Genomic DNA, 16300 nt, shown 5'->3' with positions numbered 1-16300 from the left:
TATGATTATTTATACAGTGTATTAACAATGTCATTACGAAGGTAGATTTCAAGACGAGCTTTTTTTTACACATTTATCGAATTTCAAAAAAGATTTAAAATCAATTTGTTCTAAAAATTAATATAATATAATTGGAGTGGTAAGCAATGAATATCAACTAAAGCACAATTAATCAGTCGTTATTCAATAACAATCAGATTTATTTTTAAATAGCTATTACGCGAAGAAAATATTATGTTTTTGAAAATTCAATGAAATAATTATATTTAAACAAAAATCTAGATTATCAAGTATTTCGAAAACGAAGCAGGATACTTTGCGAACACACGACAGTGGCGCCGCTGCGCCGTGGTCGGCGCAGCGAGCTCCACAGTCCGCAGTCCGTACAGTCCCCTGGTCTGTACTGCGTCGGCGTAATCTCTGAATGGCTCGCGTCATTGCACCACGACTTATACACGGGACGACCATAAGTAAACGCTGCTAACGTTGGCCCTTAAACTGCTTGGACAATTATGGGGTAAGTACGAGAAATACCATCAGTTATCGATAAATGATAGTTACCTTTATAGACGGTTTTATACGATCTCTTTTCTTTCAATACGCCAACCTTGCTAGCTAATGGTGGTTGGTGTATGTTCCTTCTATACACGAGTGCACTAAACGTTTTTTCATATACGTGGATTGCTTGCTTAAATATTTGTGTACTCCGTTGCCAAGACACACGCGCACAGGCACGCGAGGGGCATCTTGTTAAAAAATGTTTGTTCACTGCTTTTTTCTTTACGTGTCTCGATAAGACAAGTGATTCGTTTGTTTACTACGTGAGATTATAACCTTGACATATGTGGATTGAACTTAATATTTATTTTGCAGGAGTTCAGATGTTGAATATGTGGATGATAAAAAAGATCCTGGGGAAATTACAGACACCGATAGTCCCGTCGAGGAGGAGAAAAAAATCAGTAAAAAGAAGAAGAGAAAACACAAACATCACAAGCACAAAAAGGATAAGTTGGGAGATAAGGATGATAAAGAAAGGTATGTCATGTCTTACATAGGTTAGGGTATAAGTGTGATTGCTATTTTTAAGTGTTGCGTGTCTATTGGGTTCATAGCAAAAAGAAGCACAAAAAACACAAAAAGTCCAAAAGGAGAATGGCAGTGGAGAATGGAAATGGAGCTGTTATTGATAAAATTGTTACCCAAATTGTTAACAAGGAGAATAATGGTAAAATCAATAACTCGGCAATGGAAATCGGAGAGACTGAAGACAGCGAAGAAGAAAAGTTAGTAGACTTAGATTCCGACGATGTGGATTGTCATATCGTAGAGGATGATGAGATGGACCTGGAGGAATTAATGAAACAGAAGGTGAAAATTACACCGATATATACTCTTGTATTATTAAATCATATGTCGTTATTTTAATAATCATGTTTAATTGGCAGGAACGGCTACAAGCACGTTTAGTACAATATTTATCAGATGACTCTGAGAAGAATATAGTTTGCAGAAGAGTGGTAAAAAGGTCATCATTACCAGATGTGATACTTGTGGAGGATAGTGGAGATGAATCCCAGCCATTAAAGAAACGTCGTCGAAGTGGTTCAACGAGTAGAGAACGAAGAAAAGTTATTAAGACCGATCGACGTGTTGTCGTTGACATGAGTAGAAGTGAAAGAAGAAGTCGAGAAGAGTTGGAAAGAAGACGAGAAGAGTCCGAAAGACGACGAGATGAATTAGAAAGAAGACGAGATGAGTCTGAAAGACGTCGAGAATTGGACAAGAAACGTGAAGCAGAAAAACAGAGGATTAAAGACGAAGCGAGGAGAGAACACGAAAGACACGCTAAGAAAGTTGCTGAAAAAGCAAAAGATGATGCCAGAAAGGAGGAAGCTGCTAGGAAAAAACTCGAGGAGGAGAAGCGAAGGGATGCTTTGAAGAAGGAAGAACAGCGAAGGAGAGAACTTGAAAAGAGGTAGGTTAGAACATAAAATACTTGTAAAATTGGTTGCTTACTGATAAAATGTCTTATTAGTCGAGAAGAAGAGCGAAGGCGCGAAGCCGAGAAGAGCAGACGTAGCAGTAGTATTCGTCAGCACGACTCGAAGACGCAAGAAACTCGTCCTAGAGAACGTCGTGACAGTAGTCGTGATCGACATTTGAACCATGAACACCGAAGCCGAGATAGCCGCGACCGACCACGTGACAGGAGCCGAGATCGATTAGATTCACGAAGAAATCTCGAGCGAAGAAGGTCGCGAAGTCGAGGAAGGGATCGTTTCCGAAGATCACGATCGCGATCGAGAGATCGCGGTGCTGGTGGTGGTGGTATTGCCGGTGGTCGCGATAGAGATCGAGACAGATACGGTAGAGATCACGACAAGGATCGTGAGAAGAATGGCAAACGTGAAAGGAATGACAAATTCAAAGATTCGCTATCCGAAGGTTTGAAAATTGAACGGTCCGACAGTTCGAGCGAAGAAGATATCAAGGACATTGACATCGAGGAGGACGAAGACGAGGAGGCCATTATCGAACGTCGTAGGAAGCAACGAGAAGAATTACTAAAAGTAAGATTTGTGTATTTGTATGTGCGTCAATATCGTTCTTACTTGCGTATTTTTCTTTTTTATTGCAGAGACTTGGTGCACCAAATGAGGACTCAAACTTCTCATCTGATATGAATGTGACGAGGTCGCCACTTTCTGAAGCGCAATCGAGTACATCGAGAGATAATCAGAATGATGATTCCGCGTCGGAAAGTCATACACCACCTCTGTCCGAGAGAAGAAGAAAATCTAAAGAAGAGAAAGAGGATATTAAAGTTAATGAAAAGAAGGATGAGAAACAAAATATAAAATTGAAATCTGGCGAAAAGTGGGATATGTTTGCCGAAGCCGACCATGATAATTTCAATGTGAGTTTTAGTAGTTTTTTTTAATATTCAGTCGTTTAATTATTAATATTTTTTATTGTATTATAGAGCCCTACAGTTGATGGTGGCAAACGTATAGGTGGACCAGACAATCCAAGTTTGACGGATAATTGGGATGATGCTGAAGGTTATTACAGAGTTCGTGTTGGTGAGACTTTAGATTCACGATATACTGTATATGGTTATACCGGCCAAGGTGTTTTCAGTAATGTTGTTAGGGCAAGAGACAGTGCTAGAGGCAATATGGAGGTTGCTGTTAAAATTATTAGAAATAATGAAATTATGTGAGTTGTTAAACATTTTGTTCTTCATTATTTAGCCGAAGATGTATGTTTCTGAACATGAAATTCATTTACAGGCATAGAACTGGGCTTAAAGAGTTGGAGGTCCTTAGAAAGCTCAATGATCAAGATCCAGAAGATAGATTTCATTGTTTACGATTGTTCAGACATTTCTTTCACAGAAATCACTTGTGTATGGTGTTTGAATCTTTAGCCATGAATTTGAGAGAGGTAAATATTACCATTGTATATTTATGTAATGAAACGCAAAATATTGCATTATAATTTATAAATTTATTTTATTCAGGTATTAAAAAAGTATGGAAAGGATGTAGGCTTACATGTCAAAGCCGTTAGATCATACACGCAACAATTGTTTTTAGCATTGAAGCTACTCAAGAAGACAAATATTTTACACGCCGATATAAAACCAGACAATATTCTAGTCAGTGAGAGCAAATTAGTATTGAAACTTTGTGATTTCGGTTCTGCATCCTACGCTCATGAGAATGAGATCACTCCATACCTAGTATCGAGATTCTATCGAGCACCTGAAGTCAGTAAGTATTGTTTTCAAATTATTCCTACTTTTTACAGTCAGTAGAATATTCAGTAATTTTTAGTATGAAGTATGAATTTTCGAGGATATGAAACTTTTTTTTAAAGATGCTCAGTGTTCATACAACTTGAATGCATATACCATCTAAATCACAGTACTTATGAAGATTTATTTGTAAACATGGTAGTAAATATAAAAAAAAACTTGATGCAATGTTTTTTAAATTAGAATGACAATTAATCGTTTGCCTTTTTAGTTCTCGGTATACCTTATGATTTTGGCATTGACATGTGGTCTGTTGGTTGCACAATTTACGAACTTTACACTGGTAAAATTATGTTTTCTGGGAAAACAAACAATCAAATGCTGAAGTTCTTTATGGACTTGAAAGGCAAGATGCCAAATAAACTCATCAGAAAGGGACAATTCAAAGATCAACACTTCGATTCTAACTGCAATTTTTTGTATCACGAGGTCGATAGAGTTACTGAGAGGGTAAGTTTCGCAAATCTTGAAATATATTTTATTCATTTGTAAGATTATTTTTCAATTACTATATTTTATCTGCTTATTCACGAACTATTAGTCTACAACTATGTAAACACTTACTTTTCAAAATTAAAGTTCAAATTCAATCTACAGGAAAAAATTGTATCAATGTCAACATTGCCAGCTACACGCGACCTCGCAGTGGAACTGGGAGGCAACACATTGCCACCAGAGCAGGCGCGCAAAGTCGGCCAGCTGAAGGACTTACTAGAGCGTACGCTTATGTTGGACGCTGGCAAGAGGATAACGGTGAACCATGCATTGGCTCATCCCTTCATACAAGAGAAGATCTAGGTAACCCACCAGCGCGCAGCTGGGCAACGACGGATAATTGAACGTGTATATATACATATACGTTGCATATATATCGAGAAAACCACCGAGTTTGTACATTTTTATCTCGCTGCGCCGTCGCCGTTTCCTACCCCCAGTTTTCTCTCGTTTGTTTTCACCTAAGAGAGAAACCATTGTCATAGACGCGCGTAAGGGTAAAGGGTACTGACTTTTCTTTTTTTCTTTTTTTTTTCTTTTGTCCTTTTATTTGAGTAACATTTTTAAAGAAATTCGCAGAGCTGCCCTTGCGTGAGCACCTTTATATATCAGTGGTATAAACGTGTCTGCGAATAAATTTTCACTATAGTTATTTGACGAAAATATAGAAAAAACGAAGAAAATTGTATATTATAATTAATAAAATTCCAACGACGTGTAGATTATGTAGTAACGGTTAATTAATTGCAGACACACGCTCAATAAGTCTGGTTACATTTCGAACTGGGTCGCCTAGCACGCGAGGGACTTAAAAACAAAAAAGACACCTATATATAAATAGAACTTCTCAAATTGTACTGACGATTATTGTGAATGAAATTGCGTTTAGATATGCAAAGATGATATATATCTATCAAAGAAATGAAAGAGAGGCACACATAAACACGAGTACAGAGATACACGATTAGATAATGATATAATGATCATCCTATGTTATCTTGTGTTAATTTATAAGCAATAAAGAGAAGATGTTCCACTTCGCACGTCGGCCTCAAAAGTGCCTTCACTCTTCTGTATACTTCACACGACTTTTGATGCCGATCAATCATGGTTTTTCTTCAACGAAATCTTTCTTTTTTTTCTTTTTTCCTTTTCAAACAAGCTGAATCAACTTGCGCGCTTGTTTTTCAAGTTTATCCGATGGTCTATTTTTTTTATCATGTGATAAACTTTAATTTTTTTAAGTATTACCATGCTTTTACCGTGTTGAGTTATAATAATCTAATAGTTACTCAAGTGATTGTCTCTATTAATTTATTTTCATGTAATAAAGTTCCAATTGTCAACGCACAATGGTTGATTTGTTTTTTTGAGAGTTTATAATTTAACTATTTTATTTTTTAGTGGCTTAAAAAAATAATATACCTTGTTGTCGTAAAGAATCAACAAAAAATACAGCTGTTGTTGAACGATCAGATTCTACGAAGCTGCTTATGTTTCAGATCGGTCATCACGACTATGAATCATTGGTTAAATCACAACCGGACCTTTTTTGCGAGGCCATTGCTGTTCCCGTTGCAAGGTATTCATGGGGACTGCCTTGGGAGATATTTTATCAGTACTTGTTATTTGTTAAATTACCTTTACTCAATCACATAACAAACAAAAACTATCTGGTTATTATTTCCATTTTTGTTTCCATCAACGTCAAGTGAAAATTCATCATAACTTTTTTTATTTTCTTGCATGTAAAAACACCCATGAAATTCCTATTATCTTATAAATATCACGAAGCCGTGAATTTAGATTAATACAAACAAAATAAAAAAGTTAATTAATATTCTAATTAGCAATTTGGTAATTTCACTTGTAGCCCTCCCTGAGCGGAGGGAAGACAATGGCACAATGAGAGAAAGAGAGAGAGAGAGAGAGAAAGAGAAAGAAATGCCATGAGAGATGACAGGAATCGATTCAAATTTAAATGACACTACTGTCAATCGGCAAAAAAAGTCAAATGTTCGCCAAAATACATATTTCGTAAGTATATTGCGGAGAACAGGTAAGGTGTCTTGAATAATTACAGCTACACCGAACTTCTTGATAATTGCATTAAGGAATCGTCTTTTTCAGGCGTCGATCGATAGGCTTACTTTTAAATTAGTACGTTTCATATATTCAGCTAATGAAACTCGAGTTAAAGTCTTTTTTTTTTTGTAAAACTTTTTATTGTCATTTGGGTTGAAGCGAGTGGACGAAAGGTAAACTGTAATTTTTTTTTCCATAAATAAACGAAGACTTTTTCAAGACATACTACAAAATGCATACTTTTCTCACCTTCTAAACCTGATTTCCTATCTTTAATTCTGTTATTTGAATGGAATAAAAATAAATATTTTCTTAAATCAATTGCTGCTGAAAAATAAATCAATTGATTATCACGCACTATACATTTTTCAAAAATCTTTGAACGTTCTATTGTCAGAGTTACAAAAAATAATGAGATTAAATCGTCGAAATATTTTAATTAAATAATGCAGCTTAAAGAACTAAAATAAACTAGAATAAAACTGAATTAATATCTGCCACGGACGAAGCAGATTTCTTTGGAAAAGGTGGTTAAAATTGAAATATTAAGGGTATCATTAAACTTGCTGTTATTAAAAAAGGAATAAAAAGTAGTTATTCATTAGATGTTTTCGTGCAAATAATTGAAAAATGTTTGAGTACCAATAATTGATAAAATATTTCTTGTCTCAAGTGAACAAAATATCTATTCGCAAACGTTTATTAACTGCATAATTGATTGGAACTCCAGTATTGTAATTTCTAATTTGCTTAAAAGGATGAAGAGCATACAGAACTCGTTCGTTGTTCAACGTCAGCAAATACACATGATTACTAGCGGCCAACAATTGCAATGACGACGAAGAAAAAATTAAGGAATCGTGATGTATAATTAAACTTAGCTTTATAGCTAATATCGATTTGAGTGTAAAAGTTATTTTTTATGTTTTTTATTATTCACAGGGAAAATGCGTTTCATTATCTCTTGGGTAAACGTTCTTAATCTTTTGATTGTACAGAAGATAAAAATAACCGTGCTAATTATCGCGTCTTACGAGTTTAAAGATATTTAATTGGAGGTAGGTATTCCCCTCAAACGTAAACATTATAATGATAAGAAAGCTCTGATAAATAGCTGTGCGACAGTGTCTTCTTCGCTATTAGAAGTAACGTTGTCGTGACTACATCCCAAAATCACTCGAGTTAAAATGAAACTTTACGCACTCGCCTTTTTATTCACCGTTTGTTTGTTCGAAGTAAGTTCAAGGCATTTGCATTTATTTAATGTTGAGCTTTTGCTATTCTAATTAATTCACATATTCACCGAATCATAAAACCAAGTAGAATTTAATAATGCAATAAAATGTTATTTGAAATTATGAAATGTTTGCACGATCCCGCCATCGAAAAATCTAGAACTCATTTACCTCATGTTTTATATCTTTTCTTTGTGATATGTAAAAATTGTTGTATAATGTAAATTTAGTATTTTTAAGTTTGTCATTAAAAAAATTACTTCTCACGCAAATAAAAGAATATCTCGTGGAGTCGTAATCCGATCGAACGTTCGACGCTTTGTAGATTGAAGCTGCCCGCGATTGGAGAAGTGACACCAAGATTAACTATTGGCAACAAATCAACAGTATTGTCAACCCAGCTCTGGCTCAGATTCGAGTAAGATCTTAAACCGTTTTCTATATTCCAATCGCAAGACCAAAGTTCACGCAATTAAGAAACGCGTTGGCACGTGCAGAGCGAGGTGAATGCGAAAGGCACTGGAGCAGCCGAAGCTTGCTACGAAAGAGCGCGACTGAGCTTCGCGAGCGCATCGTCAACCGGCTACAATGAAGTATCCAGCTGCGTGAGAGCTCCCGCGGCTCAGGGCCCCGCAAATGTCTGTTCTCAGCAGGCGGTCTCGAGAGTTTTCGAGAAGAGGCTGGTTATACACAAAGAAGCGACTGCCTGTATCAACAAAACCTAATGCTCTTCTGCAATAAAGATAAAGCGTTCGAGTTGAGCGCGCAGTGTTCGTAAGTCTTTGGAATTGAAAAGTTTCCTTCTAACGTGTCGTTGCGATAAATAACTTGCGAAACGAAAACCTCGCGCGTTTGACCAAATTTGCCTGTTTTCATTGAAAGGGCGCGCAGCTGCAAAGCAGTTTCTCTTTCACTGTTTCATTCGGATTCGAATAAATTCCGAAAGTTCACAGCATTTGCTTTCCTGCGATCGGACGTTAGATTTATTTTGCAATTAAAACTCCATGCTAGCTCGTACAAAGGGAGGCAGCAGATTCGGCTTAAAAATATTTTAATAAGAATACGCGTTGCAAAGAAAGCTACTAGATCGATGAGCCGTAATGTACATAAAAATGTCATCCGAAGGATTTCACGAGTAATTCTTCCTACTTACTACGTATACCTTAAAGTGCTAAGGGGATATCTAACGTATCTTTCGTCACATGGCACCTTCATACATTTTTCGTAGAATCAAATTATTTTTAGTTTGTAATCAGTGTTTTCTAAAATATGCTTTTTAAACATTTTATATTTTTCAACAAAAATGATTCATCTATAGATTAGTCGGGGTCCTGAGATCCTAGGTCTAGGCCTTTCACGCCTTTGTAGGTATAGTCGTCATAAAAAAAGTCGAAACATCCTTCCCTTCCTCTCACAGAAGCGAATGGGATTACAATATCAGCTCATACTAATAAGCTTAACATATAACGCGATGACATATGTGCCGGTGAGCGTGACAGATGCTATTCCGACAAAAGTGACGGTGATCGCGCTCGCTCCAAGCGCGCCGACGCTAATGCTAATTGTCACGATCCAAGGCGATCTAGCGTCATTAATATAGCCGTGTGGTCAGGCTGAGAGCGCGCACAATGGAATTAGTTAGTGTTCGCTTAATCGTCGACCGAGGCGGTCGTCGCCACGTTTCACGAAGATGCCGTCGATCGAAGTGTTGATAGGCCTGGTTGCCTTATTATTGGCCGTTCGCTACTACGTAACGAGGAACTATGACTATTGGAAGAAACGGCGAGTTCCGGGACCGGAGCCCGTCGCGTTGTTCGGGACGATGAAGGATGTGCGCCTAAGCAAAGTGCACATTGCCGATTACACAAAGTCAGTCTACGATTCGTATCCGGATGAGCCGGCAGTCGGTCTGTTTGCAGGCACCGAGCCAGCGCTGTTGATCAAAGATCTTGACATGATTAAAGACGCACTCGTCAAGAGCTTCGTGACGTTCCCGGATCGCGGTGTCAAAATCCACGTTGACATCGAGCCGCTCGCGCAGCATCTGTTATTCTTGGAATACGAACGATGGAAGCCGATGCGCAGGAAGCTTGCGCCCACGTTCACCTCCGGTAAATTAAAGGAAATGTTCTATTTGGTCAACGAATGCGCCGACCACTTTGCCGACTATCTCGAGAATCTAGGTAAATATCCGTAAGTTTCAGCTTGTTGGTAAAACGAAATGTGAATTGTTACGATGTGTTTCGTACAGCGTCTAAGAACGAGCCAATTGAATGCCGCGAGCTTACTGCTAAATTTACGACTGACGTAATCGGAGTATGCGTTTTTGGCTTGAACATGAATGCGTTGGCGGACGAGGATAGCGAGTTTCGAAAAATTGGTCGACGCATTTTCGCCGACAGTTGGTTCACTAGGTTGAAGCTTCTGAGCAGATTTTTACCACACTGGGCCGTAGTTCCATTCAAATCGTTTTTACAAGATGAACATACCGACATATTTTTCATTAATACTGTCACATCCACAATGGAATATAGAAAGAAAAATAACATCCGACGACATGATTTCATCGATCTTCTGATGGACATACGCGACCATCCTGAGCAAGTTGGCGAAGAGGGTTCGGGAATCACGTTAACTTTTTCTTTTTATTTGCTCATGCAGCACAAAAGAATTATGCATTACAGAAATTTCCGATGTAATATTAACCGCCCAAGCGTTCGTTTTCTTTTTGGCTGGATTCGAAACGTCGTCAACAACAATCAGCAACGCCATGTACGAATTGGCCTTGAATCCCGATATTCAAGATAATTTACGCCAGGAAGTTAAAGTTGCGTTTCAAGAGAACAATGGAAAATTGAGTTACGACGTCATCAAAAATATGAAATATCTCGATAAAGTGTTCCGAGGTAATCAAAAAATGTTTTTTTTTTTATTTGGCTACAACGTGAGCTCGAATCAGATGACTATTTAGTTGAATTTTAGAAACCCTTCGTAAATATCCACCAGTGGGTATGTTACAAAGAGAAGCAGTGAGCGATCACATATTTGCCGACAGCAATATTTCGATTACCAAAGGCACGAAGATATTCGTTCCTGTCTATGCTATACACTACGATCCAAACATTTATCCCGATCCCAACAAGTTCGACCCAGAGAGATTTGAAGAAGATGCCGTTGAATCGAGACCACACATGACTTATTTGCCTTTTGGAGATGGACCAAGGATTTGCATAGGTAAGCTATATCTTAGCACTTTGAAAACATTTACTCTGCATTCTTAAAAAAAAGATACATACAGCGCTGGTTTGAAATTTTATATTTACTAGGTGAACGATTCGCGCATATTCAAACGAAGTTGGGTCTAGCAACCGTTATTCGACATTTCAAACTCGAAGTTTGCGAAAAAACTTGCAAGCAGTATGAAAAACAAACTGGGCTCATTCTGATCGCGCCAAAAAGTGGCTTATACTTAAGAATCACGAAGCTTTGATTGATATTTTCTCATTTATGGTATAATTTAACTATCAATTCTTGTAATATAATTTTTGTTATTTTATATGTTATAAGATTTTCGTTTGTTTTTAATTTGTGATATCTTATTAATAATTTAACTCGTGATGTTTTAATAAAATTCGTTAATGAACTATTAAGTTTTCCAGAAAAATTTCAAACGCAATTCAGCACATCTATACTAGTTACATCACGCATTGGAAAAATTGCTCGATCATGATTCGCAGTGTTTTACGTGATTGTTTGGGAGTGTTGTAAGCTTTTATTCACAAAAAACTCGCATAAGAAGCATTAATCACTCTGTGTGCAATAACACTGGCAATTATAAACAAACTGCAAGATTGCCTCGATTGTTTTCAATTTATCTGACTGACGGTGAAGTTATATTACGTAAAATTATCCTCGACAGGTTGTGTTTGAGCTCGCGATTCAGCCACTTCAGTCGACGACTGCTATACGTTGTTCGGGATCTCTTGATGGGTTGGGTTGGCTTATCGATGTCAATGCTCGAGTGTCGTGTCCTCTCGGCTACCTAGGCTTACCGCCGACTGTTATCCGCCTCGGCCTCCTAAGTGCGTTCGTTGTCCCTCGATCGCTCAATTCGGCAGTGTCCGTATGAATGCGCGCTCGTTTTTTCATTGCTCACTTCGTATAAATATTCCGCATTTCCTTCGCGTCCCCTCGAGTTTCGCAGTGAAGGTTTTTTCATTGGCGACTTACCGCGCTCCAATGTTCGAATTTGCAAATGAAAGAACGACTGTCCTCAATAAACGATATAGTTTGTATTAGACTAATGCTGCGAACCCTCTGACTACGCGGCACGAGAATAGAAAAAAGAACATTTCTACGCGCTGGGAGCAATAGATGCAAATAAACATCTACAACTCAAGATTATACCGCAAAACCTTAATATTAAGCTTCAGAGAGAGATCAAAATAGGTTTTTTCTAAACATATTGATTTAGACGTTCTTCAAAAAGTGCTAAGTGTTTACAAAAATGTGTTTACGAGTATAATAGAGGATTATAGTGTGCTATACCGTTATATCTTCGTAGAATAAAAAAAGATAGGATAAATTTGAATTTGAACTTGGATTCAAATGTAATATAATAATTTATTTATTCACTTAAATTTATTTCGGCACAAGAAAAAAATTAATAGAATCTCTTTTTAGGATCTCTAAAAGTGTAATTCTTCGTGCGTGTTTCCAACAAAACGCGCTCACAGCAAAATTTCATCCCGAATTAGCGGATGAACCATTTAATTGGAATGTTAGTGTTTTTTTTTTCAAATGCTGCCCTTTGGACTTCAAATTGGGATTTAATCACGGTCAGGATAATACTGAGTTAGATGCTTTGCCAGCTGCTGAGCTAGTTCCATCGACGAGGCCACCAGGACTCTTCTACTCAAAGGATCGAAGTCATTGCCTAAAAAGCACATCCCTCTGTTAAATAATTTCTTCCGAGCATTCAAACTTGACAAATCCAATTGAGACAAATCCAAGTGGACGTTTTACCAGCGGGATCAATGCAGACTCCGCCAGCTTCTCGAACAATGAGATCAGCAGCGGCAACGTCCCAGATGTGGATACCGAACTCCCACATTACATCAGCAGCTCCCATCGCCACCATGCACATATTTAGTGCGCACGAGCCTAATGCCCGTGAGCTGAAAAATTAGTGAAACACACGTGATTAATAATCTAGCTTGCGAAAATATCGGGAATAGCCATACCCGTGGATTAGAGGTGTCAATGTCTGGATGTTATCCATGACGACCTTCATCTTTTCTGGATCTCTGCTCGTTCCCGTCTCCATCATCATTAGCGATTTATTCAATTCTGGAAGGGATTATTATTATTATTATTATTATTATTGCCTCGCATACCGTTTTGACAGATGTAGATAGATCATACGTTCTCCTTTGCGCGAGATTCATTCATTTATTTATTGTACAGAGGATAAAAATTATATTTAAGTACCGAGATATTTGAAAAAATGCACGATCAAAGGTTATTTTAAAAAGCTAATAGTCTTTGATCGTAAGAAAGTAAGCGTCGAATGGATGAGTCGGCGTCTGACCAAATTTGCCTACTTCTACTTGATCGTAATACCGGCCAAGATAAAAAAAAAATGTCATACGTACTCGTCTCTCCCGAAACCCGAATAGGCGCTCCATTAAGGTAAGCTCCGAGACCACGTCGGGCAGTGAAAAATTGCTCGATCACCGGATTATAGACGATGCCGATCTCGCAGACCTTGTTAACGTAGCAGCCGATGGATATACAAGTGTGAGGCATGCTGTGCACGAAGTTCATCGTGCCGTCCACCGGGTCGATTATCCATGTTGGCGCATCTGTCAGTTCCACTCTTTTATTAGACTCCGATGAGGTTTCCTCGCCAATAAATCTACGGTTTATCGTTCGTTGTAAGTATTCGCGAAATAATGGAGGTTGTTTAACATCAAAGTTCGAAGTCTAATAAGTGTAGCAGTCACGTTATAGTAACACGCTTCGTGTATAGAGTTGTGAAAACCTGCCCTGGTATGGCTAATAAACGTTGATTGTTTGTTATAGATATATTATTTATATTATTTATTTGTTATAAACTCCAAGGTGAAGTCTCTGACTGCGCAGAATCTTGCTGTTCGTTAGAATCTTTAATGGGTCCGTTGACGTCGACGCGCTGCCCGAAGGCAGCTCTTGGGCGTTACGCGTTTAGCTGCTCCTCCTGAGAACTAGGCAACTTGACCCGATACTACTTGCGATCGAAGAGCTTGGGCCTCATCTGAGATTTTTCTTCTCTCAATATTACCGTGATTTTTCGACGATCAGTCTTTAACTAATGTTCAATTCGTGTCAAGCTGTATGATCCGAACAATCACCGCCAGTCGTGTGGCTGATTTTCACTTAGTACTTCGCTTTCAATTCGAACGCCGTCTGTTTTTTTACCATTTGCACAGATGTTTCGCGTCCTTTGTCGATAAAGTCAAATCCACACCCGTAGCTGTTGTTCCAAACTAACATATTAACTTTCAGTGTGTAGTTACTTACTCGGTACCAAGAAATTATATATATATATAATTGTCTGACATTGTTTTGTTTATCGTACTGCATCAACGACGAAAATCTATGTTTATACGTGACTAGCTTCAGCGCCACGACTGGCAATCATTTGAACTGATATAATATATTATTGCATTCAACTTGTGTAATATTCAATTATACGAGTTGTATGCATATCTGTTGTTTGTATTAATCACGCTTTTACTATTACGCAAGAAATATTATATTGAAAGAAAGTAAAATCTAATATCCTTATAGACACTCGTGCGCAATCTATTACTGGTAACATCCGCGAATGGAACGACCACCAGAGGCGTAGCGGGTTCCTCGGTGCGCGCGGCGCGCTCCTCGCGAAGGAAATCGGCCTTCAAACTTACTTGTGATCGGGGAATTTGGCGGAAATGCCGTCCATCAGCAGTTTCTCGACCATCTGGTCCGTCTCGGTGACGAGGTCGACGTCGCAAGATTTCACGGATATCGTCTTTTGCCTCGTAATGTTTTCCCTGATAAGCTGGAAAACAATGCTCGCCTTATTTCTGTGACTGAACTGCATTAGAAGTGATAAATCGCTGGATGTAATCTAATCGACATTTACAAAAACTACGTGGAACAAGAAATGACATTGTCTTGTTTCTCAAAGTTACATAAAATATCTTAGATACGTATTGCTGGATACACGTTAGGATATGTAATAATATAATCGCAACGACAAATCGCAAGGTAAAACTGGAAGCAGCGTTATCGTCGATCGGAGATTAGACGAGGGAGCGTTGAGTAGAACTTTGGTAACAATAAGTTCGATCGAAAGCACTCGACACGCTTGTCGAAAAAGAAATGAAAATAAAAGAATCTATACCAGCCGTATCCGCGTGTACGGCAACAGATACGAGCGAGCGACAAGACATTGCCTCTTCGCGGCAGGTGTGTATACGAGGCACGCACGCGTCAGGCGCGGCAAAATCGATAGCCCGCCCAGAGACAGAACTTGCGCTCATAATCCGACAGGTCTACTTTCGTTTGGCGAGGCCGTTTTGCGCGCGCGAACGTACATTACGTAAACTGCGGGAGACGAGCATGATTCCTTTTTTTTTTCTATGTGTCGATTGTCGCCCAAGCAGAGGTACGAGGACGTTCAATTGCGCGATTGTTTGATTGCATCACGGGCACGAATGATTCTTTCTAATGGTTAATTTGATAAAATTTGCTGTTACGTACGCGTTGCTCGGACTCTCCACCCCATCTTCTCAAATCTAAGCTTCTTTAATGGAGTTTCAAAAACAATGACGTGATCTTGCATAGTTTTCGAACGAAAGCTTGCAAGCTTCGATTTTTTATAGCAATTGACCTTCGGTTAGCAATCTAGCTTCGCTCACTTTTTACATTCAAAATGTAACTTTGTTTACGACAAAAATAGCAGTAGATGTAAGCTCGTGTTTATTCGCAAGGAAAAGTTGCAATGAAAATCTATCGCAGCAAAATTGATTGTGTAATAAGAAAGCTCAGCGTGACCCGAATTGTCGATAGAAAAAAAAATACAAGGTAAAAAAGCCTCGCTACCAGTCGTTATCGAAACAAATTTCTGCTGACCCCACCTACTAACAAAAATAAAAAAGAGAAACACGCGTTCAAACGGCAAAACTGTTGTCTTGGAAAAATAACCTTGAAACACTTACTTTGCCACCCCGCTTGACAAGCTCGAGGACGACCTCGTAATATTGGTCGAGCTCGGACATCTTCCACGTGTAGCTTGTCTCTTGACTACGCCAAGGTCACTGCTCGATCCGTGGTAATATTCGCGTCCACGGATAACCGACAACTGCTTGCTCCGTTTGCTCCGCCGCGCCAACCGACTGGTCAGCTGATCGACTCCCCACCCCATCGCTGCGCGGCGATTATAAAGCTCGCTTGGTTTCGCGGGGTGCCTTTTGTCAGGCGTTGCATCAACATTTTTTTTTCAGTCGCAGTAATACAAAATTCAATACGCGCATGTACACGCGTTTCTATCAAAAAAATCACTTTAAATGTATTTTTTATGCGCGATAAATATTAGCGTGCTTAACTTGTTGAATTACAGGTCTATTTGTAAAAA

General features: G+C 38.5%; 4 protein-coding genes across 7 annotated transcripts; 3 read left to right on the top strand and 1 right to left on the bottom strand.

Annotated features, from left to right (window-relative positions):
- The first annotated feature begins 383 nt into the window (after positions 1–383).
- Positions 384–6614, top strand: LOC131673855 (serine/threonine-protein kinase PRP4 homolog). 4 transcript variants are annotated; one of them, XR_009302753.1, is made up of 14 exons: positions 384–517; positions 874–1038; positions 1116–1371; positions 1449–1978; positions 2039–2573; positions 2642–2920; positions 2987–3222; positions 3297–3450; positions 3527–3779; positions 4035–4273; positions 4421–4621; positions 5821–5900; positions 6192–6355; positions 6449–6614. XR_009302753.1 is itself a non-coding variant. In XM_058952194.1 (12 exons), the coding sequence occupies exons 1-11, from the start codon at positions 513–515 to the stop codon at positions 4619–4621; spliced, it is 2853 nt and encodes a 950-aa protein (XP_058808177.1). In that variant the 5' UTR covers positions 384–512; the 3' UTR covers positions 5821–6145. The 4 variants fall into 4 exon arrangements, 2 of the variants coding, with proteins under 2 accessions (XP_058808177.1, XP_058808178.1); XR_009302752.1 differs by having other exon boundaries at positions 6192–6614; XM_058952194.1 differs by lacking the exons at positions 6192–6355; positions 6449–6614 and having other exon boundaries at positions 5821–6145.
- A 920-nt stretch (positions 6615–7534) lies between these two features.
- LOC131673868 (uncharacterized) lies at positions 7535–8430 on the top strand. Its single transcript, XM_058952216.1, has 3 exons — positions 7535–7638; positions 7964–8056; positions 8136–8430. Exons 1-3 carry the CDS (start codon positions 7591–7593, stop codon positions 8361–8363), a joined length of 369 nt encoding a protein of 122 aa, XP_058808199.1. The 5' UTR covers positions 7535–7590; the 3' UTR covers positions 8364–8430.
- An 852-nt stretch (positions 8431–9282) lies between these two features.
- On the top strand, positions 9283–12045 carry LOC131673861 (probable cytochrome P450 6a13). The gene is made up of 5 exons (XM_058952204.1): positions 9283–9821; positions 9890–10255; positions 10323–10544; positions 10621–10872; positions 10965–12045. Exons 1-5 carry the CDS (start codon positions 9329–9331, stop codon positions 11126–11128), a joined length of 1497 nt encoding a protein of 498 aa, XP_058808187.1. The 5' UTR covers positions 9283–9328; the 3' UTR covers positions 11129–12045.
- Positions 12046–12247: 202 nt separating this feature from the next.
- On the bottom strand, positions 12248–16042 carry LOC131673862 (inositol monophosphatase 1-like). Its single transcript, XM_058952205.1, has 6 exons — positions 15885–16042; positions 14589–14722; positions 13293–13555; positions 12882–12987; positions 12664–12815; positions 12248–12574 (listed from the first exon to the last, which is right to left on the bottom strand). The coding sequence occupies exons 1-6, from the start codon at positions 15942–15944 to the stop codon at positions 12468–12470; spliced, it is 822 nt and encodes a 273-aa protein (XP_058808188.1). The 5' UTR covers positions 15945–16042; the 3' UTR covers positions 12248–12467.
- Positions 16043–16300: the final 258 nt, after the last annotated feature.

The sequence above is a fragment of the Phymastichus coffea genome, unplaced genomic scaffold, assembly GCF_024137745.1.
Source record: "Phymastichus coffea isolate CEN01 unplaced genomic scaffold, Cenicafe_Pcof_1.1 PCOF00202, whole genome shotgun sequence".
Taxonomy (NCBI): Eukaryota; Metazoa; Arthropoda; class Insecta; order Hymenoptera; family Eulophidae; genus Phymastichus; species Phymastichus coffea.
Note: the sequence above shows the minus strand (reverse complement) of the source record. Positions and strands in the feature narration are given on the sequence as shown.

What these genes read in the sequence shown, in the direction of transcription:
- LOC131673855 (XM_058952194.1), top strand. An exon ending in AACGAGAAGAATTACTAAAA is followed by an intron (nt 2,574 to 2,641) that starts GTAAGATTTGTG and finishes TTTTTATTGCAG; the next exon opens with AGACTTGGTGCACCAAATGA. An exon ending in CTATCGAGCACCTGAAGTCA is followed by an intron (nt 3,780 to 4,034) that starts GTAAGTATTGTT and finishes TTGCCTTTTTAG; the next exon opens with TTCTCGGTATACCTTATGAT.
- LOC131673868 (XM_058952216.1), top strand. Translation starts at nt 7,591, where the DNA reads ATGAAACTTTACGCACTCGCCTTTTTATTCACCGTTTGTTTGTTCGAA. An exon ending in TCACCGTTTGTTTGTTCGAA is followed by an intron (nt 7,639 to 7,963) that starts GTAAGTTCAAGG and finishes GACGCTTTGTAG; the next exon opens with ATTGAAGCTGCCCGCGATTG. An exon ending in CAGCTCTGGCTCAGATTCGA is followed by an intron (nt 8,057 to 8,135) that starts GTAAGATCTTAA and finishes TGGCACGTGCAG; the next exon opens with AGCGAGGTGAATGCGAAAGG.
- LOC131673861 (XM_058952204.1), top strand. Translation starts at nt 9,329, where the DNA reads ATGCCGTCGATCGAAGTGTTGATAGGCCTGGTTGCCTTATTATTGGCC. An exon ending in CGACTATCTCGAGAATCTAG is followed by an intron (nt 9,822 to 9,889) that starts GTAAATATCCGT and finishes TGTTTCGTACAG; the next exon opens with CGTCTAAGAACGAGCCAATT. An exon ending in TCTCGATAAAGTGTTCCGAG is followed by an intron (nt 10,545 to 10,620) that starts GTAATCAAAAAA and finishes GTTGAATTTTAG; the next exon opens with AAACCCTTCGTAAATATCCA.
- LOC131673862 (XM_058952205.1), bottom strand. Translation starts at nt 15,944, where the DNA reads ATGTCCGAGCTCGACCAATATTACGAGGTCGTCCTCGAGCTTGTCAAG. An exon ending in TTGACACCTCTAATCCACGG is followed by an intron (nt 12,816 to 12,881) that starts GTATGGCTATTC and finishes CTAATTTTTCAG; the next exon opens with CTCACGGGCATTAGGCTCGT. An exon ending in AGTCTGCATTGATCCCGCTG is followed by an intron (nt 12,575 to 12,663) that starts GTAAAACGTCCA and finishes TGTGCTTTTTAG; the next exon opens with GCAATGACTTCGATCCTTTG.